This window comes from Amia ocellicauda, chromosome 18 (assembly GCF_036373705.1).
Source record: "Amia ocellicauda isolate fAmiCal2 chromosome 18, fAmiCal2.hap1, whole genome shotgun sequence".
Lineage (NCBI taxonomy): Eukaryota > Metazoa > Chordata > Actinopteri > Amiiformes > Amiidae > Amia > Amia ocellicauda.
The window spans coordinates 22,327,267-22,353,386 of record NC_089867.1 but is presented as its reverse complement, the minus strand read 5'-3'; the positions used below and the strand labels follow the sequence as shown (position 1 = coordinate 22,353,386).

The 26,120-nt window shown below is 42.3% G+C and overlaps 1 protein-coding gene across 3 annotated transcripts in view; it reads right to left on the bottom strand.

The window, feature by feature from the left end:
* LOC136713388 (rho guanine nucleotide exchange factor 10-like protein) overlaps positions 1 to 26,120 on the bottom strand; it is a 97,249-nt gene that overhangs the window by 29,414 nt on the left and 41,715 nt on the right. For all 3 annotated transcript variants that reach the window (XM_066690434.1, XM_066690435.1, XM_066690436.1), the window contains 4 exons: positions 23,865 to 23,980; positions 23,302 to 23,429; positions 18,309 to 18,409; positions 7,633 to 7,754 (listed from right to left, as the gene is read on the bottom strand). In XM_066690434.1, coding sequence (XP_066546531.1) covers positions 7,633 to 7,754; positions 18,309 to 18,409; positions 23,302 to 23,429; positions 23,865 to 23,980 — 467 coding nt within the window. The remainder of the gene's footprint in view (positions 1 to 7,632; positions 7,755 to 18,308; positions 18,410 to 23,301; positions 23,430 to 23,864; positions 23,981 to 26,120) is intronic.

Below are 26,120 nucleotides of genomic sequence, written 5' to 3'. Positions count from 1 at the left end.
GCACTTCACGGTCATTCCGTGCGTGTCTTTTTGTCCGTTTCTTGGCTCTGCATTCGCCAAATCCAACTTGAAGACCTACAATCGTTTCTTAGGCGGATTTACAGTCCTCTTCCCTGCGCAGTCAGGTCTGGGCACTGGAGCGTGGCTCTCAAACCCCGGGTCGTTTGGACACAACTGAACCCAACTGACAAGTTAAAAGCAGACTGTGAGCCAAGACTGTTGGGAGTGTGAATTTGTATGAGGCCTGGAAGGCATTTGTCCAGATGCTGCAGTGACAAGAGGAAGCCAACCGTGCTGGATCAGGCAAATCACGCTGTACCTCTGGAGATGTGTTTTGATACAGAACACCACGCTGAGCCCGGCACCGACTGGGAGCTAAATTCTCTTGATCGGATGACAGGAAGAACAAAAGCACCCCCCCTGCTACGGACTGTGTCCACACAATAGGTTTGAGGCAGGGTTTCTAGGTATTGTAGTGGATCAAGGGAACCTTGAATTAGATTTAGGTTAGATTTTTTTTCTTTATATTTTTCTCTGTAAAACATATCCTAGTGTCTTGGGTCTCCAGTGCAAGACAACCTGACACACAGTACCAAAAAAGTTAGTTTAAAACAAACAGCACAGACGTCACCGATTAAAAAAAAACTTTTACAAAACCCTAAGTACATATTGTTGCCTTGGTTTGTCCTCTAAAGTCCCAAATCATTTTTGCCTCCTGAAGGTTTACATTTGTCCTCCAGAAACTCCAGACATTTCTTTTCAAGTAGAAACACTTCAAATTAGAGGCATAGATTGGTTTTCTATTTGATATTGGTGTTGTTCCCTCTACAATTACCACCAAAATCCACACTGATGCATAAGTTACTTTTCAGCCAAAGCTAAACTTATAAACCTTGATTTTATAGGTCTTATTTATTTATTTATTTTACACTGAACTTGTTTGTTTAAGCTTTTATTTTTTAATTGTATTTTGCCTGAAGATACATTCATGGGAGTCTGGCTGTGCTGTGTTGTGTAACAAGGCATACAAAAGACTTACAGAATAAACAGCAGCAAGGAATGAAAGCAGACGACGACCAAAAAACAAAAACAGATCGTTCACGCTCTCAATGGGAAGATGTAAAACAGAAGAGCAGACAGAGACGGGGGTTTTGTTGTTCACAATTACTTTGGAAATTGAGATTGTATACAGGCAATGTAAAAGGGTGCCCGCCTACCCCAAGAGCACAAGAGATGTTTTAGAGAGGTTGGGGCTTAAAAACAGAAACCAATCTAATGCTAGACACTCAATCCCAGACACTGACAAACCTAAAGACAAGTGGGTCCAAAACATCGCTGTCATATAGGTTGTCACGTATCGTGCCATGTAGCCAACATCCCTGACTGAACCCTTATTGAGGCAGGCAATTGTTTCCCCATCGCGTTAGATGACTTGCCAACTGTGCATCACTCCTGCGAGAGCCCACATGGAGAAAGTGGCCCTCGGGAGACAAAACCTCCGTCGGTAATCACAGGCTACATCAACTGTGTCTCCTGGACTCACTAAAGACTCCCTCTGTCTCGAGGAAGCTGCATAGCGCGACCATGAGCTCCTGTAATTAGCATGTAACTGTCAATAGGACAGATCACCTCTCGCAGATGACCATGCAGCAGCTCTCTAGCTATGACAGCCCTGTCACCAGAATAAAAAGGACACAGTGCCCTCTAGTGCATGGGAGAATGAAGCCGAGGTAACTGTAGTGTACTGTACCCGTTAGCCTTCTGGAGAGAGGTGTCAGTCTGTGGTTTAGAGAAGAAAATATATGTTTAGGTCATGCATGTACTAAAAGCAGATAAAGACCAGTTAGTGTTTATTTTTGTGGGAAGGTTTTGAAATTCAGTGAAGCAGGATCAGGCCAATTGTATTTTCTGTTTCTTATAGTCAAGAGGGGAAGTAGTAATATACCCTAGGCACATTTGTATATAAGGGTTATAAAAGTATCGATGTCCTTCTATTGAGGTGAGTCATAATAAAAGTGAATTCCCTTTCATAATTAATCATTATTTCTTGGGGAAAGAACAGGAGTCATAGTTCTTCAAAGCAGTGTCTTTCATTTCATGGCTCAGGTGAGTGTAGACAACATTTCTGGATGTAAAATTAAATGAAAACTCTGTAGAGACTGTTACAACTGAATACACTGTGAAATATTTTCATTTTTAATCTAGAATGCAGATTAGGGTATTGTGTGAGGTGCTACATCCCATAGTGTGCGTAGTATTTTTTTTAAGTTGGTTAAAAAAAAAAAAAAAGACTAGCAATAAATAGTTAAGCAAAGATCTTGCAGCAATTCAGCACAAATGTATGACTGTCAATATTGAATTGGACATCCCCTTTGTTTGATTTTTTAATAAATTCAGCTCAAAACCTCGTATTCTGTACACATATGAATGTTACTTCATTGACAATCAAGATTTACTACTCTAGCCATTGGCACATTTCAATTATTGATAAGAAGTTTGCCAGAAAAAGAATAACATTTACATTCGACAGGATTGTGGTTTAAAATAACACACAAGTGAAGTCATAACTGGAACTCTATTCCTCTTGATAAAATAAGGTCCGCAATGTGTTTTTATGGTTTTAATGACGCCTCGATGAAAGTCACTGCATTAACAGGACTGAGACTTCATACTAAAACACAACCCTACTTGAAATCCAGGTCATATCCCAGCTGCAACCAGCTGTGTAAACTGTCACACTGTTGAAAGCCTTAATGGCAGAATAAGGCATTGTAGAACCCCACCAAAAATGTTCCATCATGTGTATTTAACCATCTTTTTACCATCTGGATAATAGCTGGACATCTTTTTTTTCCAAGGGGATGGATATTTAAAACCATTACAGCGGAGGTGTGATGGTACTAAGCTTTGAAAGACAATAACAAAACATCTCCCTCTTTCTATCCTTCCTCAGTTTAAAGTGTGTAAGCTCAGCAATTATGTTTTTGAGCAGAGGTGGTCTCCCGCACATCTAATGAACAAACACACCTGTTTCACTAGGAACTCGTTGTTTGAAACAAAAGTCCCAGGGTTAAATTAGTTACCCAAATAGACGCAATAATAAATAAGGAAAATGTGCACTTCCCTAACTTAATCTGAGGAAGATTAGATGTACTTGCAACATCAGTTCGTCTGCAGCCGAAGCTTACAGATGTTCTGGGTTCTCAATCTTCCCTTTGCTGCTTACAGTTAATCCCTAACAAGAAAAAAACACCTCATGCGGAGTCCTGGAGAGAGATCAAAGCGAGGAGAGCAGAAGGCCTGCGGTCAGCGTGTCCCTTGTTTTGGACAGTAGCTTGTGAGCAGATACCGAGCACAGCAACTTGCCAGCAAACAACGAGAGCACGCTCCTGCGCGAGAGCGTCGGATAAGATCGACACATGTCCGACATCCGCGTGCATCTGCGTCCGGAGTGCTTGCCCTCTCACCCAGTTTGATATCCAGGCTCTTTCGGTTGGTTCGGAAAACCACTTTCACACATTGTTCCTCGACAGCCACAAAGTGTAGCTCTACTCTGGCGCAGAGAAGAAAAGCAAACAGCATGTGGACGACGGCCTCCTACGATATACATCTCCTCTGTCTATTCCATCTAAATTAATTATTAAAGTCCCTCGAGATTAGGAGGGCTGTGGAGTTAACAATTAATAAAGTAAAGCCTAAATAAACATGCAGAAAAAAAATATGGCTGCAGGAATATTAAGTGCTTTTCAAATGAATACAGCTCCCTGCTGTTTGTTTGCCAGTGCCGGAGGGATATTGCTGCAGAGTAAAGAGGGAGAGTAGCCCCCCTACAGAAAAGTGTTGTTGAGAGCTTTTAATCTGAGCTGCAGAATCTGCTTCGCACAAAAAAAGAGAGAGAAGATATTGGCCGTCTGAGTGACTTCAAAATCACAGAGGGCTGCGAGAGAGTTTCAAGCTGTGCGGCAGGACTGAAGTAGCTCAATAGGTACGTTAGGAGCTGCAGATAAAGTTTTGACGTATCCAGCCTAATCAAAGACTTATCAGCCCCTGAGAGTTGTGGATGCGTTCCCCAGGCAAGTCACGCTCGGGGGCCGTTAGATGTTTATAACGTCACAATTACAGTTGTTCTGGATGTGGAGATATTTCTGATGTTTGATCTCATCCCCGTTGAGGATTGAGGATAAAGGCAATCTGGTCTAAGATTAGGGTCTATTTATTGGAGCGGGGAACGGGGCTTGTGAGGCGGAAGGTCTCAACCAATTAACTCGCAGGCAACTGTGGCGTTTCCTCCGATGCTCACAGAGGACGGCGTGGAGCGCTCAGCACCCGCACACGCTCGGATCATCCACTCGGTATAAATACAACCACGAAACCCCCGAGTGCGACTCTGCACATAGACGCTGCTCACATTGTATAATTATTCAATGCAGGCTAATCCTTCAGTGCAGGGATTGCAGTCGAACGGTTTGATTTCCAGTTGTCCGACTAGACAGCTGATCTATTAGTGTGTTCTACATTATCCAGGCTCCAAATATAGCCACACAATGACCCTGGCCAGATTTGTCAGTGAACATGCCCTTCCAAAGCAATTCTTCCCCCAACAACCTCATTAAGAGAAATGCAACTTTGTTGTCACTTCCAGCAGAACCAAACCCTTGCTTGCTCTTGCTAAACTGATGTGCTTCCTACTCACTACTGTGTATCACAGGTTAAAGTGAAACGACAACAAGGTGTTCTCAGTACACGATTAGAAACAGTAGAGGATATTTCACAGAGACGACAGACGCTGTGAATGCATTATTGATTAAAAAGTGCACAGTAATGACCTTGAACAATGCGGTAATTTCTCGACTAATAAGAGCGCGTTAACGCAAAGGGAACAGCTGCCCTGCAAAAGAGTCTGTGACACCCTCCCTCAAAACGGGGGGAAAAAAGCCCAATGCCATCCAAGTTCTCTCTGAGCATCATCCAACACTTCAAAGACCTCATCATCAGATCTGCTCCTTGTGAAAAAAACTTTGAATGGAAGCAAATTTGTTTTCATCGGGATGATGCATTTAAAGGAGGATGACAAATAAAAATAAAATTATACAAGCGAAGGATCTGAGCCCTTAAATCAATCACTTTCAGAGGCTTGCCATGGTAACAGCCATTTAGACTCGCACTCCTTTGTGCATGTGAAAGCACAGGCTTGATCACACTCTCTAATACTTCATATTCACATTAATAATCTACTTGGGATTGTAAATAACGCACGCCCGATCGGGAGGAAAACATCAAGCTCCAATCCGCAAGAGGTGCGAGATCTTCTTTTCATTTGATTTAAACTTTCAGTGCCTGGATGCAACTCGTTTGATTTATTTATGATTGAAATTAATGCTCTTCCCTTAATTGGATCAATGTATCATTATTGCGCTCCCAAACTCAAATGACAACTGAAAACTTGATTTCAATTTCCCTGATATAAACCCTAATAGGAAAAACGATTTCGACCATCAGCACCAATAATATCAGTAAAATGACAGTATGTTGTCAGTGCCGATTTGGTAATGTGTTCTGCCTAGCCAGGTAACTACTGACACTGCTTATAAAGTTAAATCATCAAGTGTGCACATGTTTATCAATAGAGCTTCCTTATATCCTATTGGGTTCTAGATATAGCTGTATTTCAATACAAGAAGTAAAAAGTTTACTTTTCACTGGAAAACAAAGGCAATATTGTCCCTTTCAAAGTTACAGTATAAATGCATGAATCATTGCGAATTATCTTTGTTCCCAACCCTGGTTCAGAGCCAATATGACAAATGATTTGTAGCATCCTAGTTAAATCTCAGTTTTTATTCCAAAAGCTGCATTCCATTTATTTATTTATTTTCCCAGTGAAAAAAGCTGTTCTTCCTTGAGCTCCAGTCCAGAAAATCCCATCAGAAGCTGACAAATTGAGCCTAAAGGCATTGAAGGAGGAGGGGAGGGGGGGAGAGTACAATTGCACTGATCACACTTAACAGAGAGTTTTGATAACTTATCTATACAGGCTAACAAGTACACCTACAAGCTATTGCCATTCTGGGGAAGAATAAAGAAGCGTGCAGAAGAGGAGGCAAAGCGCTTTAGGTAAAGTAGGGAAGTTATTTATTCTACACCAATTTAAAACTATTTTTCTCCTCCTCTCTCTCCTTCTATTGGAAACCGCTTTGATTGGATCACCCCTGGATGCATCCTTTCAGATCTCTCGCTTTACATCAACGCTTGCCGAGCAGTGCTGCCCGCGCACGAAGGATTGCATGTTGGAGAGCGTGGCGGCCAGCAGCTTGCATTTTTACAACCGCAGCTGTACGTGGCAACATGGCAAAGGGTTACTGCCGCAGACAGCTGCTAATCAGAGCCGCTTCTCCATATACGGATTGAAGTCCCTTCCTCCGAGCGTGGCTATCAGTGTCCTTTTTATATTCCAGTCACTGCTTCTCTCATTGGATGAATCAGCACTCTCAAATCCTCTACCTGAGCGAATGTCTCTCTCTCTCTCTTAACTGATGTTATTTTTTCATAGCTGCTGATGGCGGTCTCACTTTGGCCCCACTTCCAATGAGTTGGGTTAAAGAAAGGGGTACCCAAGGTTGAGGAAATGTACTGAGAGGGATTATAATCAGCATTGGCCATTCTATTTCACCCAGTCTAGGTCTTGGACACAGGATTTTCCTTTAGAAACAGCAACCCTCGTGCCATCTGTGCACCGCTACAAAATCTCCCGTCTATCACGTGGCATGACTTAATCTAATGCCGCAACATTGATTTATGCTCCAGTGTCGTTCAATCATTAAGTTAATTGCATATTCACTTTATAGCGCCCTTCCCTTGATGTTCTAGTAATTTGGCACCCAGACTCCTCAAATGATTTCTGTAAAGCGCATTAACCCCGAAAATGGTGGTCATTACGTTGCTTTCCAGACGCTCGGCATTGATTTTATACTTCTCTGTCTGACAAAGAAAACCGTTCGGTCTGTCTCACACCCGAGATCACCGTTTGATCCTTAAGTGACTCAGTGCTCTTTAAAGGCGCTATTGATTGTTTCCGTTCCCAGCCTCCTTCACCGGGACCTCAGCTCTGCGTCCGCCTGTAACAGAATGCCTCATCGGCTCACTGGAGTCAATGGGCTGAATAACTCGGCTGTGGTCAATACGGTGTCATTTCTGTGCACGCCAAAACAGCTTGTTAATGATACTTAAACATTTGGTGCTGAGGCTCGGGGGCAGCAGGTTTTTGGTGTCCGTTGTCCATGTCGGATCAGTTTGCTCGTGATGACTGATCCCTGACTCCACAAATCCTAATTCCTATACATTTCCAGTGCTAATCCAGATCTTGCACACAGAGCACAGTCATGTAATGGTGTGTGTATTGCATGGTTGGCTAAAAGATAGTACAGACAACAGCAGAAAGAGTGATTTTAGTTTTTAATCCACACGCAAGAGCTAGATATCTATCCCTGGTCTATATGGCAGACGATAATAGACAATAGAGTGTGCTTCTCACATTGGCACTAAGCCTGTCAATGATGTCAAGTTTTAAGTTTAATTTTAATCTAAAACACACCGTCTGTTGTAGGAGGGAGACATGGAATGCAAATATCTTACCTTCATTTCCTGGGCTTTTGAGAGGAAAACTGGCACTCGACAGGCAAGCAGCGGGCACCAGAAAGGGGCTTTGGTCTTCCCATCGTCCTCTGCACAGAACCAGCCTGGCATGTTCTCTTCCTCTGAAAGGAGAGCGATAGGATTAAATCGCTTGCCCTGCACAACTCTGACACCGTCTCTCTCTCAAAGCAAATAGGATGGGTGTATCAATCAAGCCCTCTGTAGCACTTTCCCAGGAACCTGCCATCGGAGTGATCCTATCCGACTATTTTGTTTGAAAGGGTTTATCCTAGCAACCACTGTACAAACTGCGGTTAAATACACCCAGCAGTGCAGACAGACGGCTGGGAATCATCTTCCCAAAGATCTCTCTATCTCCTGAAACAGCTTCTGCAGATATAGACGTATAAATAAAATGTAAAAATATCTTCATATCTAGATGGACGATATCCACAGAAATAGATATACAAGTAAAAGGTCAAAATATCTCCAATTGAATGAACACAAGTATAATTCATAGTTTATTTAAATAATTAAGTGCTATACTCCTATTATTATTATTATTATTATTATTATTATTAATAATAATAATAATAATAATAATAATAATTATTATTATTATAATTATATTATTGTATTTCTTAGCACATGCCCATATATAGGGTGACAATTGTTACAACATAACATTATTTTTACAGTTACCCATTTATACAGCTGGGTTTTTACTGGAGCAATCTTGGTAAAGTGCCTTGAAAGATACTCATCAGCAAACCAGCAACAAAACCGATGCTGTAATTGTGTTTGTTCGATGCTTTTCAAGACACCCTGATAAAGCAACCCTTAACAGTAGGCTTTTTTGTTTTGCTAAATACAATACAAATTTGGTTGTTGTCTCCAGCTCTGTAATTACCATATATAACCCACTTTAAAGCAATTCCGTATCCAAATACATAGTTTCATTTTAAATTACACCCAGCGTCTTACACACATTAAAATGCAATATGCCGAAGACATTACACTTACTTTTTTGCAAACAACACAATTAGCGGTTAAATGACTCATTTTATTGGGAAAGCGTGACCGTTTTGAGCCAAGATGCCACTCGTTTTCGCTTCTCTCTCACTTCTGCTTTCGGTTTTCCGCATATTTCGGCGCAGTGGGTTTGCAGCAGGAAGAGACGTCTGGAGAAGTAATTAATCTAGTGCACTTCTATCATCTCCACTCCGACGGGTGGTTTTGGTTAATCAGCCACAGAATGCCATTTTCGGAGGTGATACCACTTCACCGAAAGGCGCTTAATGACTAATACAGTTTAGACATTACATGCTCTCGGAGAAATAAAATCCTCTTTCATTTCCTACAACACACGTACAAATCAGAGAAACATTTGGTGGCCTTTTAGTAATGCAGCTTAACATACAAACAGCCCCCTTAGATCACATCTTAGTGTAACAGCATTTCTTTTTCAATGGCATTTCACCACAATAATATCAATTTGTTTATCTGTTGTTTGGCATCTCTTTGTAATGTTTAAAAGACGAACCACTCAGGGATCTAGAATTAGATTAGAATTATACAACACAGTGTCTTCAAAATGCCTTCTCACAATTGCTTGCCATGTTATAAGGAATGCTTATCATGATTACTTCAATGCCCACAGTTTCTTGTTGTACTTTTCCAGTCATTGTGAATAGATAAATACATCTGTGAAATGTTTCCCCCAGTGGCCAAAGAAGACTGAACACAGCCTGTCTAAGAGTTGAAATGCAGACCCCCCAATCAACCCTTTCAAACAGTAACCATCAGCTCTCGCATCTTTGCCACCCAACCCCCTCCGTTTTGTTTTGATCACAAAAGTCACTGCAGACCATTCCTGACCGCGTTGTGCTTGACAGATTGACAGCACTGTGGCAGCGATATCTGAGCACAAACAGCCCAGAAACGGGTTCGCAATGAACAGATGATGCATTATCAGTGACAGGAGCACACAAGCAAATTGTATTCCTCATGGCCGTGTGTGCTGCGCAATAGGTGAGTCAGCGAGTCATTCGTTGGCAGAAGCTTTGTAACAGTTTCTTAAATAAATAAATAAATAAATAAATAAATAAATAAAAAGACTGAAGACATTAGCACTCAAAATACATAAACCATATTTTCTTATGATACCATTGTAAAATGACATGTCATTTCTTCCCCAGGCTGGCTTGTCCTGTCCTGAAATTAATAACTGAATTATGTTATTCAGCAAATTCCTGTAGCATTAAATGATAAAACGCTTGACAATTATGCAAAAAATTAATACCATGAGTTTATGGGTTCAGGTGGATGTTTGCCTTATGGTTGTTAGCTCGCAAACAAAACAAAAATCCCTGCAGACAAATTTGAGTGAATTTATGAAGCGTTGACAATTTTTGTCATTTCAGAAATACATTTTTTTTTTTTTTTTAATTCCTAATATGCTGATAAGGCTCTGCTAATTTCCTGGCCTAGCAAAAACATGCTGATATTTTTTCTTTTATTTTTTCCTCTAAATTGCCTCACACAATCTCTCCCTCCGTTCCCATAGCATATAATTATGGGAGAAGTGTTTAACAATAAACAGTGCCTCACAAATCCTCTGACTAGAACAGCGGGAGGATCGGAGAGGTGTTATTAAACCCTGCCCAGACTAAGGCAGGAGTGTCGAACGGCATCCCTGGAGGGTCAGGGAAACACCTGAGTATTGTTTTATTTAACTCACTATACCGTTTGAATAAATGTAATATTTCAATCCCACCCGGGTTGTGCTCTTATTATGTTTTAAGGGCTTTCGCTCTGAAAGTGGGATACCTCCATGTGATCGACTGAGGTGTGTAATAGTTGTTAACAATCAGGTCATGAATACATCAATGTAACGATTTATTTTTTATGATTTGTTGATTGTAAGTTAATGGATTCATTTAAAATTTGGTTCCAGCTGTATTCTTTAGGGTTTGGTCGAGACTAGGTAAAGCACACGTTTACAAACTGATTTTGCCAATAATTGATACCATAAGATACATGTTTATAAACATGTAATAAATAATGTAATTACTCATTACACTAATATCATCTAACATTTTTACTGGGGTTTGACACATTTATACACCAGTGACCATTAAACATTTCAGTGATTAGTGTTGAGAATCCATTTAATTCTATGTAACCAAAACCATGATAACACTGAACTATTTGCTGGTTAATGAGCCGTGTATAGCAGTGCCGTCTATAAATGTCAATCTCCCTGTTCAGTCACAAGATCTCTGTCCGCTGGAAAAACAAAATAACAAAACAGAGCACACAAGCAATTTCTTAAAGGTTAAAATAAATTAGTCTCCCCATTTTCCTAGATTTAAGTTCTAGTTAAGCTTACGAACGTCTTACGGCACAACCCATTTACACTCCAAAGCGAAGCCTGTTATTCAATCACGGAAACGATGCCACACTGTGCCCGAGAAGTGCAGATTAAGCCTTCCCAACGAAGAAAGAGGTAAACTAGGAAGAGGGACTGATTGAGAGCTGAACTAAGACAGAACAGTGTGGTACTTTTGATTTTAAGAAAGCCGCATGTGATTAATTTCACGTATGCCGGTTATTTCGGTAATCCCTACTGCTGGTGCATCAAAGTTTCCCCTCCGGTCTCGAGAGGCAGCAATTAAACAGGACTGGCCGCATTACATGCCGATGTGTGTGTAAATGCCTGTTATAAGAGCAGCGGTGTATCCCGGCTAAGTAGTCACTGAGGAATTGCTCTCGAGGACATCCACTTTCACACCATGATCAGTTACCCCACACTGGCGTTCGACGACACAGATACCGAGGCAGAGAATAGACGATCTGTTGTCCGCACTCTCTCAGGTCAATACGTCTCGCTAAGTTTCAGCGAAAAGGTCTTATCTGCACCACTTTATACTTGGAACAGCCAGCGTCATCAATTCAAGGAACAGGTAAAACAATCCCCAGATTTTTTAGGATAAACTGACACTCTAAATCCAGATTTCAAGTTTTATACTTTTCTCTCCGTTAGGTACTTCACAGATATTGAAATGCCATTTCTTCAAAGTTAAATGAAGGGGATGTTTTCCAGTTAAACAGATATTCATTGACGGTATTTAGTGTACAGTACATAGTAATGTCTACATCGCTATTGTTTTGTCACTTTTGGAGAAAAAAAAAAGAAAATTGTACAATGCATTCGCTTTTTTGTTTAGGTTTTTGCAACCTCGACCGATTGTACTCATAGGTGCTTCAGACAGGCACCTTAGAACATCATGAACCCCCCAGAAACTCTAGAACTAATACAAACAACTACTACAGATTCCTTACAGACTCCCCCAGGTACATAACAAATTCCTATATATACATTGTTTTTGCACCACATTTACAGCTGGTCTGTGTGCATTAAAAGAGGCTAGCATTCACCGAAAAGCATCTGAATGAAGTTGACTGCTACCTTGTTTTGTGGTCAGATTAAAAATGTTACTTTCTGGATACGCTGAGCATAGAACCGCAGAGAAGGAATGCTTAGATTCTCCATATAAAAAGCAAGAGAGGACATAAAATATGTATAAACAGCACCTCTGGTTTATAACCTGTTGGAATTGCTGTGCTCAGCAATAATGCCTCACTTAAAACAAATGTCTTATAATGTGCGTCTGAATTTATATTTTATGAACAGCACACAACAGGCTAGGACACAGTTTAAAAGACATCAAACCCTCCTTTTATTTCTTCATACTTTTTATGGCATCAGGCTTTTTTTCCGCCGTTTGTTTTTTTGCCAGAAAAGGTCTATAATATGTCATGTTGTTCTGGTTTATTTCTTTCTCTGTGGTTCTTTAGTGCAATTTCTACTCCCATCATATTTTATAGTCGAACTCGCCCGTGTATAATGCTCCTCTGGGTGAGTCTGTGAACATCTCCAGTTGAAAGTAGAACGAGAATTACGAAGGTAGACGTGTGTTCATTTATGTATTTAAGAATAGCATGTAGGCATTATATAATTAATGTATCCCATTTTCTCCAAGCTAATATAGATGTCCAAATTAATGCTACAATATAGAGTGCAAAAACGTTTTTCTTGTATTATTTTGTATAGATGAATTGCATGGTTTACCTCCTGTTAGGATACAGTTTTGTACCAGGAAACGCTCTCTTTACACAGTGATGCACAAGGACAGGTTACCAGACACCGCTGTATTTGAGTCTGACATGTTTTACACTAGTTGTTGTGGTTGATTTTATTTTTGGAGGCCATTTTCTACTTTGAAATGAAAAACGCGATCAGACACAAGTTTGTGATTTGCAATTACACCAAAGTTTTCATTTGGACTCGGATAGTGTCAGGAATGCTCATTTTAACACAGCCTAGGTTTAAAAATCGTCCACGCTGTTGATAAAGTGGCGAATGGTCCGGGGTGGAAACGACTGAGCAGACACAAGTGAAGCCAATGCAAAACGCCACCCCCCCAATTCAACAGCTGGCCACCATCTGCCAATCCAATCCCCTAGGGTTATGGCTTGAGGCTGAGAGGGGTAGATGCACCTTTATCTGCAAACCACTCGTGTGTGCTTTGCAGTAGTGGGGAGAATATTTTCAACTGGTGACAAAAAACAAAAAAGAAAAGTGGGTCAGGATAAAAATAGACATGCTTAGTTTCAATCGAGACACTAAAGCGAATTATGAGTCCAGCTGAGAATCTCCTGTTGAGGTCTCTAGTGGGGTTGAGAGTATGTGTAGGTCCCAGAGCTGGTAGAGGGCCTGGTGGGTAAAAACCGTCTCATCTGGTGAGTCATGGGTTTGAAGAGCCCTTCACTGAGGTTCGCCCCTAGATAGTATATAATGACAAACTGCTATCGTTCACCTTCTCCCAGTAGACTGCTGTGCTGGGTGTATTGGGTGGTACTAAGCTCTGCTAGGTTGTCAAATTCATCTACAAAATGTGCCTTCACCAGTCTCAAGCTGTTCTGGGTAGCAACCGCTCCAAGCTAGTTTAAAAAAAGAAAAACAAATCGTGATCAGTAAACATTTTGGTGGATTTAATTACAAGTCTCGTTTCTCACATCGATTCTTCCACCATGTCAATTGAGAGAGCTGTTTTAATTAGTCTATCTCTGCCCCGGTGTGTCACGGGTCTGATAGACTGACACGGTCTGCATTAATTAGCAGCAAAAGAATGAAAATTGAAATCATTGAAGCTGTAGCCACTCATAACTTTATTAAGCAACAAGGAATAATGTATTGGATACCGCCGTGGGTAAATTATGTAACGCTGCGAATGCATTTCTTCACATGTACTGTAATCCCGAGCAAAAATAGAAGGTCTTGCTATGGATTTGGATGTGACGGAGGTATTAAACTGGATTCCCGGTGGGCTGTACTGTAAAAAATACATGCATTCGGATGTTTTAATAGATAATTCATGGAATAATCATGCCAGAAGTGCGCTGGCTTCATTATCACAATTTAGAAAGGGATCCATTTCAGTCATCTTTTAAATTCAGGTCTGTAGTGTGGAATGAAACGCTCCCACACAGAGTATATGTTCAGGTTTTAATCTAACCTACCGTAGCAAATTAACGCTTCCAAGCAAACGTGTGTGTATGTGTGCCACAACAAAAAAAAAAAGCTACTACACGTCTCATCACTTACCACTTCTGAACCTGACTTCCTCGTCTTTTGAAGCTGCATACACGGGAAGCGAGACAAACCTGCGATGCATTTTAGTGTCTAGTTACGCCCCCCCTTCGACCCAAGCTCTCCTGCTGAAAGAGCTTCGCCAGTGGGGCAAAGGTCCTTGGCAGGTCTGTCTGGGCCGGTCTCCAGGGATTTGTTACTGCGGCCGCTCAGATCGATTGTCTGGGAACCATTTGACACCAGAGATCATGACAGGCAGGCAACACTTTGCTGCCTCTGATTGCCTCATTGTGGGGCCGCCTTCTCAATCACTGTTATCACTGTCCTGCCTTTCCCTTTGCAGGCCCTGGCTCCCACATACCAAGTGCCGTGTGGATTGTGTGTTAATTTGGGTACAGACAGGAGCCTTGCTTGAATTGCAGTCGGGGCATTGACCTGGAGAGCTAGGTAGCCATTTGTTTATTTTCTTTATTGTAAAGCAACGGAACTCACTCTACAACTCTCCCGTTAAGAACATACCAATAATGAATTTATATGTGGTGTCATTTTCAACAAACCGTTCTTGTTTTGTAAAGATAAGCTCGAAAGAATTTACGATACTTGCTCTTCTGGGAGGGTCTTTACAGGCCAGAGACATGGTAACAACAGACCATAAAAGCTGCTTGTGTGTCACTAATTGGTGACTGGAGCGGTCAACAAATTGCCAGATTGCGAGATGCTATAATAGACCACTGCCTGCATGGCTGTACCATCAGCAATTTCACCAACAAGGTTCAACATGCTACTGTAATTCATAAGCAACCTATTTCATTTCAAGTATCGCTTCGGACAACAATACAGAAGGCTCTGCAGTTGACAAGGCATGGGATCAAGAGATTGTAGATATAATCAAATGCCCCTGATGAAAAGACACAAATAAGGCATTTACAGGTACTTTTATAGCAGACTCCTTTATGCCAGAGATCCTTCACATCTACCATCAATATCGGTTCCAAGATCCTCCTCACTTCACCTTCATACTCCCAGTATGAAATGATACAAAATCGACGTGTCCCACAATATACACAGCAATAAATATCCAACGTCTCCAATCCAGGGAAGACAGACTAAAAGGATAAGTCAATAAAACTACCCTCTTCCAAGTGGAATTTACAAAACCCGAGTGACACCGGCATTAATATCAAGGGTGTCGGTAAAAAATAATAGTTATCTATAAAATCCCTGTCCTCAATAGCATATGCTCCTCAAATCCAGCACCACCACGTGCTCCGGGAGTGAATAAATGGGATACGGCTGCGAGCAAATCCACCAGTCAGTTCATTAATTAAATTAATGTGCGTGGAACAGCACCTGAGGGAGAGACTAGCATTAGGGATGGGACCCGGCACCTTCCACATTACAGCGAAGACGGATAGGAGCCGAAGTATCAATCCTTTATCACTGGCTCGGCTACTCTACGGCAGGCAACATACTGTACTGAAATAAACCTTGAGTGAGATCAATACAACACAGAAGTTTTATATGAAGTTTTAAAACGCCGTCAACTGTCATTCACAAACTCCTACGTCTTCTTGCAGTAAACATCAACATCAATACATAAATAAACTATCAGCTGCAAGTGATCCATCAAAACTTATTAACACCTTGCTTTTCATTGTCACAATTTTCAGCAGGTACAGCAGGGTAGGCACTCGCATAATTACAATCTAATTAAAATACGTGGTAGGAAATGTAAAGACACAAACGGCAGTATTTTCGGAGTGAAACTCGTAGTGTCTCAACCTTTTAAAAACCTATTCTTGGAACATGAGTTTCATAGTCCGTTCTAGGCGTGTTGTGAGAACATGCAACACAATCTACTGGCTGCTGAGTTTCGACTGCCTATAATTATGTACCAGTAATACATTTAGAGCAGTACTTTCTAATGTTTTTTAAGTATTTGATATAATTATGATTATAGATAATTGGTAATCCTTAGATAATCCTTCCACTACATTTGTGCCTAGACTGCTGTGTTAAGGTCAAAGCAAATTGAAGGGATTTATTTTTAATTTTTTGCAAAGATGAAATATGAGTATTATTGGGAAGGCAAGAAAAGTCAGAGTAAAAACTAATAAATGATAAGCTAAAGCAAACAACTATAGCACAGGTTCAAAATAATGCTTCTTTAAAGCAGATGAACACATGGATGGTTAAGGCAGGGGCATCATGGGAATTATGCATTTCCATCTTGCCTGGATTTATCTACCTCTTCAGAAAATATTTAAAAATGTCACAGGAAACTGGAGGAAAGGGGCTTCATGGAGCAAGACTAATGATGCTTAATGTCGGCATTTCACTGCTCTGTGTGGTCTTTCATTAACAAAAAACAAAAATCCACAACACATTCCAAAGTGTGTCTTGTGTACATGTACTGTATATACACAGTACATAAACTGGTTGATCGTTTCCTTATTACCATGGCTCATGTACCGCGCAGCTCCAGAGGAATCGCTTTATTGTAGTGGATAGATGCAGAGTATGAAACGGACCATTTTTATTCCTGCTGAGGAGGATGTAGTCAGGATGAATTGCCCGGGCTCCCATGATGCTTTGCAGCTGCACATCAGAGTTATGATGGAGAATTCCAACACCCCTTCTCCGCAGACACTACTGTGTTAGACTGGGGGCCGTCTCCGAATTGTTCAAGTCCGGAGTTTGCATGTGTGAGAAAAACTCCCATTTAGTGTTGTGTAGGTCTGTATCCAAAATAAAGTTAAATATCCTCCAATATCCCTGTCTGCTTCTCCTTGTTACACCAGCTCTCTCTCTCTTTTTTCTTCAGCATCTAATCTTTTCCCAATTATTTCCTTTGAAAGTTTGTATTATTTTATAAAAAAAAATTCCACAGATTGGCATTCAGCAGTTTAGTGGATTATATCCCCAGAGCAAGACGTCCCCTGAGCTTAAATAGCCTTTTGGCAGAATGGGTTTGCATGTCAGTGTCGGGTTTAGCGGGACTGGCCAACAATGGGGCTGAGGGAGAAGTCAATATGAGAGCAAAGACAGGGGTGACAGGGTCTTAGTGAACTGTCTCCTTGGGGCGTGGAGCAGGGACACGGCCCCCTGATATGAAGGCCTGAATTGCCATCGTGTACGAGGGCTCCTTGCTGGATTTGGCTTCACAGGGCTGGCTGAGTTGGAACGGTCTGCTGTAGTCAGATCATGCAAAGGCAGTTTCCATACAAAGAAGAGGACTGCCCCCTTCTGGACACTTTGAGAGCAAGGACAGGGACAAACCTCAGGGCTTCTCAGCTGCATGCATTGGGACTTTGTTTCCTCAATGCATGCACATAATCTAGAGTTAATATGCTTGCTGGGGGTTTCCAGACCTATGCTAAAAAACACATAGGAAGCAGTATCATCAACTAGGCTGAGCCACTGTTTTGAGGGATCAGAAAAGTGTAATTTCTGGGACTTGAAGGACGTCCAGTTTCAAATCTGGCTCCAGCCCCACCACCATAATGTGCACATTTAGTCCTCTTCTGCTATGCTATCTTTCTCTTTTTTCATTATAAATTAATGGTTGTTTTTTGGTGTTTTTCTAAATCTCATTAAGGTAATTAAGGTACCAAACAGATCAATAAAAAAACCACAAGGTGAAAAGGGTTGCTGAACTAGACGTTTTCTTTCATAGGCCTTCGTAGGATGCATTACTTTTTATTGGCATATTAGCATTTCTGGTGATTCGAAAAGTGGTACGGAGACAATTCCTCTTGGTTGTACCCCAGATTAGTTAATTAGTTAATTAATACTCTTTAATTTAGTGTGGTGACTTCATCAGCGGATCTAGAGCTACTCTCTTAATTAGTGGTGAGATTTAAATTATTTTTTACTCCATTTGTTTGAAAATGATGCATTTCTCTCCACATTTTCCCCATGACAAAGGCCAGCTAAACCTCTCTGACCAGCGCTCGGCCCTGTCACCACATCAGTGCACATGGGAATAGCCTCTGTACTGTGAAATGTAAAGTGTACTCACTCTGAGCAATCTTGGCCAGGTGCAAGCGATTGACCCACGAGATCTTGCTGAGGGGACTAGGGGTGTTGAAGACCACCATGAAACTGACGGGCCGCCCTGACCTGTTAAGAGTCACACACAGAAAATAAAACGGTTAAGCAAAAGAAAATTAACACGTGGTGAAACACTGAAGACCACTGACGTCAAGGCAAGCTTCCCCAGGCTGTACACACGAATCGAAGTCTGCATAACAGATATAGTGTGTGTGTGTATGTGTGCACGTGTGTGTGCGTGTGTTATTGTGTTTGCTGTGCTGTGCAGAGGGCTGGGTGGCTGTTCAGTCAAGTATACAGTGTTACAGTCCTGTCTTTGGGCTCTGCAGCTGTTTCAGATTGTTATTCAATCGTGCAAGGTGTGTGACGAACATTAGTGGAGAATCTGGTGTGTGTTCAATCAAATCCACACATAGCCAGCCTTCTCACACCATGCAGGTACATGTGTCCTCCGCTGTCTGTCTATCTAAATGAAATCCAGTTCCAAAACCATTGTCCCTTTATTTAGCTTCTCCACATCTTGCTAAATCTGTGTCTTTTACATTTTCCTCCCCAGCATATAGCTCGTCTTGTATTAATGTGTGCTCGTCCTTATTGTGTTCGCCGTGTGGAAACAACACTGTACAATTAGGTGGGAGTGTCTCAGCTGTATTTATTTTTATTATTATTATTATTTGTGCATGCAACAGTGAGGGCATTCATTAAGGTCTGAATGCAATAAAAGCCTCTTAAAATGTATACAGTATTTTAGACACCCATGGTCTGACCTTGAAACTGAAAGATCTAAACAATAAAATAAAGAACTGAAGAGTCGCCAGTATAGAGAGCCAGTGTCCTCCTTTCCAGACTTCCCCGTCCAGACCCCCAGATTCCTATTAAAGCGTCTAGCATAGTCAAATCTGCCCATTTGTCACTGTACCTAATGCTGTTACCTCTAAAGAGGCTCTTCGCATCAAGCTGAATGCAGGCAATTCACATTCAGACATCATTAGAGGGTAATTGACTGGAGAACAGAGCACGGGCTGAAAATCCACTTCTGTCATCTCCACTCTCGGCCTATTTTGCATTCATTTTACTGAGAGGGAGAGACGGGCGCGTTGCTTATTTAATTTAGTTTCTCAGAAATACTTTGTGCCCTCGTCACCCCCGAACACAATGAACGGAACAAGCACAAATTCGCTTATCCCCGGCGATCGAGGCGTACCGGACTGGGTGGGATGCAGTGTGTGGGGGGGGCTGGGCAGGTATAGAGGGTCTCGGCCGTATGAGGTGGTTGTAGACCTGGTTTATCGTGGTGGGGAGAGAGACCACAGGGGGATTCGAGACTGTAAGAGAAGCGGATGACACCTCTCTAATTGAATAGCGATCGGAGCGGAGAGACTGCGGGTGTCGTGAAGGGTCAGCGCCGTTAGAGAAGGGGATTTTTAAATGCACACAGAGACCTTTCAACCAAGTTTATCGAGGCTTGTGTAATCGTAATGGGACAATACATCAAAATTATGTGCAGAGACACATTAATATAAATGTGGCCCATATTTGCCCCTGTGCCGTATTCACATTTTCTATACGGAAGACTTCTCGCAAAAACTTCAATTTAAATATTCCAATGATATTAAAATGCCTCATAAGTAAATGGTGTCAAATTAGATGCGAATGTTAATTTATTTTCCTTTTTTTCGGTTGATGTTTATTTGTCTGCCTCGTGAGAGATTAATCATACAGTCACGCAAAATACTGTTGCTTTCCACATCATTACCCAGAATACCCATGACTCAGGCATGTTTTATGGAGAGAGTGTCTGCCGAGAAGGAAAACAGGATCTATCATGTGCCACAGCAGACCACGCTGAAAACATGCAGAAGATCATCGCTATGGGATCTGCGAATCAATCATACTACCGACTTCTTACGCAGAGATTAAATCATCACTTCATCTCACAAAGCGAGGCGGCGATCAAAAGATAATTCATGGCTGCGTCCCAATCACATCCATCAAATTATTACTGGGGTTTTCATGGACACAGTCATCTCACCCTGACCCACGTGTGAGGAGCTAGGCAGGGCTCTTGTGATTAATATAAAACAGGCGTAGGTTCACGCTTGTGACAGCAAGGGTGCCGTGCTTCAATATAAGGACAACAAGGTAAGAGATTGTATTTGTCAGTGTGTTTGGTTCTCTGACACACTGTCAGCCATATTGGATACTAAAAGAGGCATTGGACAAGATTTCCTCAGCGATCCCAGTCTAAACCCCTGTCCCCTTGTACAGTGACTAACAGGGTAGCTCTGTAGGAGAAGCACTGAGACGCTTGAACACAAAACGGCCATGATGTGGTTGTCCTTGTGTACAGTTCTTCGGGGGACTATTTTGCTGGGACAGTGCCTACATGTGCTGTGGTGGGCAGATAAAGAATTTCCCTCTTATCATTTTTGAGTCCAGATGGCAGCTTTTTCATTCCCACTGATAACATGCACCAGAAGCAGTGAAATCTTTCAATAGCCACGAGGCACTAGGGCCACATTAATAAAACATCTACCACCACACTAAGTAGAACTTTTTATTTGATTTTGAGAATAGGAAAGCATAGCAACATTGTAAAAGGCCATATACAACTTTTCAGGGATTTAGGAGTCCATGTAGGCGGTTCCAATGTTTTGTTGTTTTTATGTATTTTATGTGTTTCTGTTTTTAAAAAAATACAGTGGTAGTAAATGTGTAAAAAGCTTTATGAATAAGACCCCCCAAGCAGTGGGTTGGGATTGCTTTCTGTTTGATGGATGGATGAGGAGGGGAGGCCGCATTAAGCATCTGATGAAGCAGTGTCCTGGTCACAGGGGCTTCCCGAAACTCCTCTGCCCATTAATCCTGCACGCCACATTGTACCGCTCCCACTGTCTTGCTTCATTTGCCAAAATGATGCAAACAGATAATTTCCCCTCACCGTAACAAGCCACTGTCTTGCTTCTCCTGCTTGTGTCACCATCTAGACCTGAGCACGGCCTCTCTCCCACCTCAACACCCACGTCGCCTGACCTCGGAGGCGAGAGATTCTCAGGCTAAATAAAGAACGTGCTCAGACCCCGCTGCTCGTTCTCTTTCCCCTGCCGTTTCGAGGCAGGTGATTTCTATGACGCCAGCCAAGTGGCCTCTTTAGGCAGGCAGAAAGTAAGGCACACACTCCAGGATCCGCTTCGCGTTAACCTCAGGCCAAGGCAGCCAGTGAAGACACCGGCTGTGCTACCAAAATGCCACCTGCTCCCGCGACCAAAGGCAGCCGCACTGCCACAGCGGGCACATCGGCGTGCTGTGAAGTGGTGAGGTAATTAAAACCGCTAACAGGAGCGCAAAGCCTGTCCAAAATCCCAATCTAAATGGCGCAATTTGCAAACCCACTCCTTCTCACACACAGACACTCTGGGCTTCTGCTTCAATTGATTTTTGATTTGGGGGTGGACATCTGTGTTTTTTTTTTTATGGATTAATGTGAGACTCTTGAGCAAACCTGGGGCTTAATAAATTGAGTTTAATAGGTGGTCAGACACATACAGAGCAAGGCCAGGGTGGCAGGAGATGTGTGGCCGTATTAAGTTGTCAAGTGCATCACAGCTGGAGATGGGGAAGCAGTGGTTGTGATGGCTGTGTGGCTCATAACTGGCTGTGACAGAATAAACAGCTGACGGAGCAGATTGCCTTTGATGCTGACGAATCGGCACCGCTACACAGTGGAGGTGGAGATGCTGGCTGCAACACGGCTGCTGCTTTGGCAGCACGGATCTGCTACACAAGCTGTTTCAGTTGGATCAGGCTTTTCTGAACTACTAGGTGCTTTTACACTGCCATTTGATCAAGATCAACCTAGCACGTAAGTCCAAACTTAATTATATGTATATGTTCAATTAGTCCTTTAGAACACAGAGCTATATCAAGTCATCTGATCTCGTCACGAATTATTCTAACAAGCAAAACTAACCAATATGTTGACAATGCACCACAAATATTGCATTTCGTGCCTTAGCCAAGGTCAGGTGGTCACTTAAGACCTCAGATACCAGAGTGAGGTCACATGGGTTGTTCTGCGTCAGGACTGGGTGGGCAACGGCTGGCTGGCCCGTCAGACTATCCTTCAGACTTGTCACAACGTTCTCATTTTGTCTGCGGGTTTGTCTGAAGGTTTCTCTTATCAGACTATTAGTTTAACAAATCATACCAAGTGAACGCGGCCTAATGCTTTGACTTCAGAAGGATGATAATCTATGCCTCTTCTCTGGTCATTATGAAGGTTTTAACAGATGTATCATAGAGTAGTAGGGCAATGACTCATTAAGCCAGTCATCACTGAGGACTGGTTCATACGTTTCCCCACCATGTGTCGCCTAAGCTTGGATTCAGTGGAACATAATTATAATACAAAAATAATACTGATCACTGTTGCAGGTGTGAATATAAATGTTTATTCTCACATTCGAGTAGCCAAGTAGTAAATCTGTAACCTAATTCCGACATGCAGAGAATGTGCATTGTGATGATAGCTCACGGTTTCGCATTGGCAAAGGTCAGGTGTAACAAGCTATTAATTTTTTATGAATGTGTCCCAAGGTAATACGACCGGTACAAGTTAAGTACATGTGGCCTTCAAACTCATTGAATCCATCTTCTCTATCGGGCTATTTCATCACCATAACACTGGAGCAAACAGACATGAAACTGTTCGTCAGCTACTATTATCTTTTAGTGCTCTGTGACAGACTGCTTCAAGTTATAGATGAGGTAATTTTAGCAGCAAACCAGTTTCCTCGATTGCAGTGTAGTGGAAAGTGGGGAAGGCGGTTCACTTCAGCTGCTGTAAATCTCAACATACTATGCATGCGTCAGTCATTGAATGCAACCATCATTATCTGGGGTCTTTTACGAAGCAGGTCAAATGGGTGTGTAGATTTAGAGGCTGTGGCACGGCTACTCACTTGTCTGGCTTTCCCGGGACCAGGAGACGCAAGCGACACTTGTTGGCGCTCTGGATTTCATCTTCCTTGATGCGGATGAATCGCTGCAGGGCCAGACACCAGTCTTGCGACACTGCCGAGTTCAGGTTCTGCCGGGAAACACATGAGAGTACAGAGATATGAGACGCTAAGAGGAACTGCCCATCTTGTGTTTAAGATGAACATTTTAGCTTTGTACCTGAATTGAATTAAAGTATCACAGTAGGAGGATATGTTTGGTCTGGGATAAGATATGAAAAAGTTGAACCATTCTTAAAAACATCAACCTTCATATCATTAGGGACGTTTAATGTACTCACTGCATTTAATTAAAGTCTATTCACCCTCGATCTGCCCCAAGATTCAGGTGGTCTGAATCTTGGGGGTGATTGGGAGAAGCTAGGAAGGAGCATCAGGAATTTAGAGAATGAGACAGAGAGAGAAGGAGAGAGGGGGTGGCGAGCTATTGAGGGACAGGGACAGAGCGAAAGATCAGATTCAGAGAGAGCTGGGAAGCCTGGCAGACCGCAAACATCTCAGCTCACCTGGTAAGCACCCTGCAGCGTGCCGATGAGCTTGGAGACCTCTTCCACCACCGACAGGTCGTGCTGGAGCTCCTGCAGCTCCTGATACAGGCGGGGGGGCCCCAGGAACACTTTGCCTGAAACCGAACAGATGGCACTCACGCTCGGATCAACCCGACAGCACCACACATTTGCACACTCACGGTCAGTGATGGATAAACAGTCATTACACGCACGCCTGCTTGGTGCTTAAACACTTAAGCTCTCCTGAATGTCAGTAGCATGGCCATGGTCTGCATCCTGACCTCCTTGTGACAATATAATTGACATCACAGTCCACTAAACCACTGTCCTTTTCCATTGCAGGAGAATCTATAGCAGGAGCCTCCTTTTGTGTTGGCCTTCTGCTTCCTATCATGAACTATTTTGTTGTTATTGTGTTTTATAAGCCTTTGGTGGCTCTGCAGAGTTACAGCTGCTCACTGCACCATGACACACTCCAGGTCCAGCGACTTGATTTAACCTCTTAGCTGTTGATAACTATGGCTGAAACTGAATGCACTGTAATAAATAATACATCGCATCTGACCACAAGGCGGCTGTATATTTCCTACAGGAGAATTGGCAGCGTCTGGAAAGAAAATGTTCAGCAATGTTTTTCCAAGCACTGATCCTTAGAACAAAATATGTGAAGGACTCGTTTTGCAGTATGATGGAAAGGGTCTGACTGCAGCAGCAGCGCATTCCATTCATTACACTGTGTGTATTCAATAGAACTGTATAATATATCAAGTCCAAAAGTACTGCATTGAAAGCAATAATATTTCAGTGGGCCCACATCGCGCCAATCTTGCCATTGAGAAGAACTGCTCTAGTCGTAAGAAGAGGGGCAGCATTTTTAGATTAAGTTATCCTTTTATTGAACTTGGGGGTTTTAATTAAAAAAAGTTTGCCAGTAAACTGAGCCATTAACACCAACAATCAATATGTGATAAATTGATCCCATTGTTTGTTGAACTATAGAGACGGAATCCAACATAAAAATGAAGCCGTTTCAAATGACAAAGCCACATTGGTTAGACCAGCCATCGTGGGGGGGGAGGGGCTCATTAAACATAAAATGCTCCATCGACTGGAATCGAAGTTCCTTTGTGTGCATTCTCTCTGACCTTATAACCGCCTCATAGGGAATCGATAGCTTGTTTGCTTTCTGCGATTTCTGTTTTCCTATATTTCAGCATGGCAAAATGAATTGTGTAATTTAATTCCCATCGTATATGTGGCTCCTAGGTTATCTTGCTATATTACTATTGACAGATAATAAAGTGCGGCCACGTGCTCGGCTATTATACTACCATCTTAATGACATCTATTGTGTCTTTTAAGCGGACATATTGGTAATACCAGCGCCGAAAATCCCAAGGATTGTCCTCTGTGAGGGGGCACCGTAACCTTTTGGTTTTAATGGGATTTTTAATACCGACAAGCAGACATCTGTTATCCATAAAGTGAGATCAATACTAGTAAGATCTGAATAGGAAAAAAAAATCAAAAAAGTCTTGCTAACAATTCAGTCTCCGTGGATTACTGTCAGAGCCGTGTTTCTGTATTTATTTATTTTTTAAGTTCATGTTTTCTTTTAAATACATTTAGAGAATCCAACGCACGGCCGCCTCCCTCCATCGTGGCTGATCCTATCAGAATTCCCTGAGATTAAAAAAGGCGGAAAAGGCCCGCAAGTTTAATAGAGTTACGAGGGAGAGATATCGCACCAATACACACATAGCCAACACCTAGTCCCAGATTAACCTGCATTTAAAATGTAGGTGAACCAGCCATATCCATCCTGAAGGATAAAACTAACTTTTAAATTGACATCTATTGGATTAACACCGCACTACGTCTCTCCCTGCCGCCAGTCTACAACAGCAACGCATGCGCCAAACAGGTGGAGCATGACAGGATACGGATAACAAGCGAAGCTCCGACTAAAAACATAAATCTTTATTTATTTTCTCTGGCATGGTTTTGTCAGGAATGAGAGCAAGAGGAGTTCCCTGCAGGCTGGCCCACTTCTTATTAATAAATTAGGCCACCTAGACCTTCAGGACACGAGCCGGTTGTACAGCTGGGTAGTATGGGAGCAGAAGCCGCCCGGCAGCCCCGGCTACAGTGACAGGGCTGGGGAGAGAACCGCAGCCCCGGCTCCCCGGCTCTATAAATAGACAACAGTGACGGTCCGTCTCCACGGCGCCACACTGAGGAACGCCAGCGCCG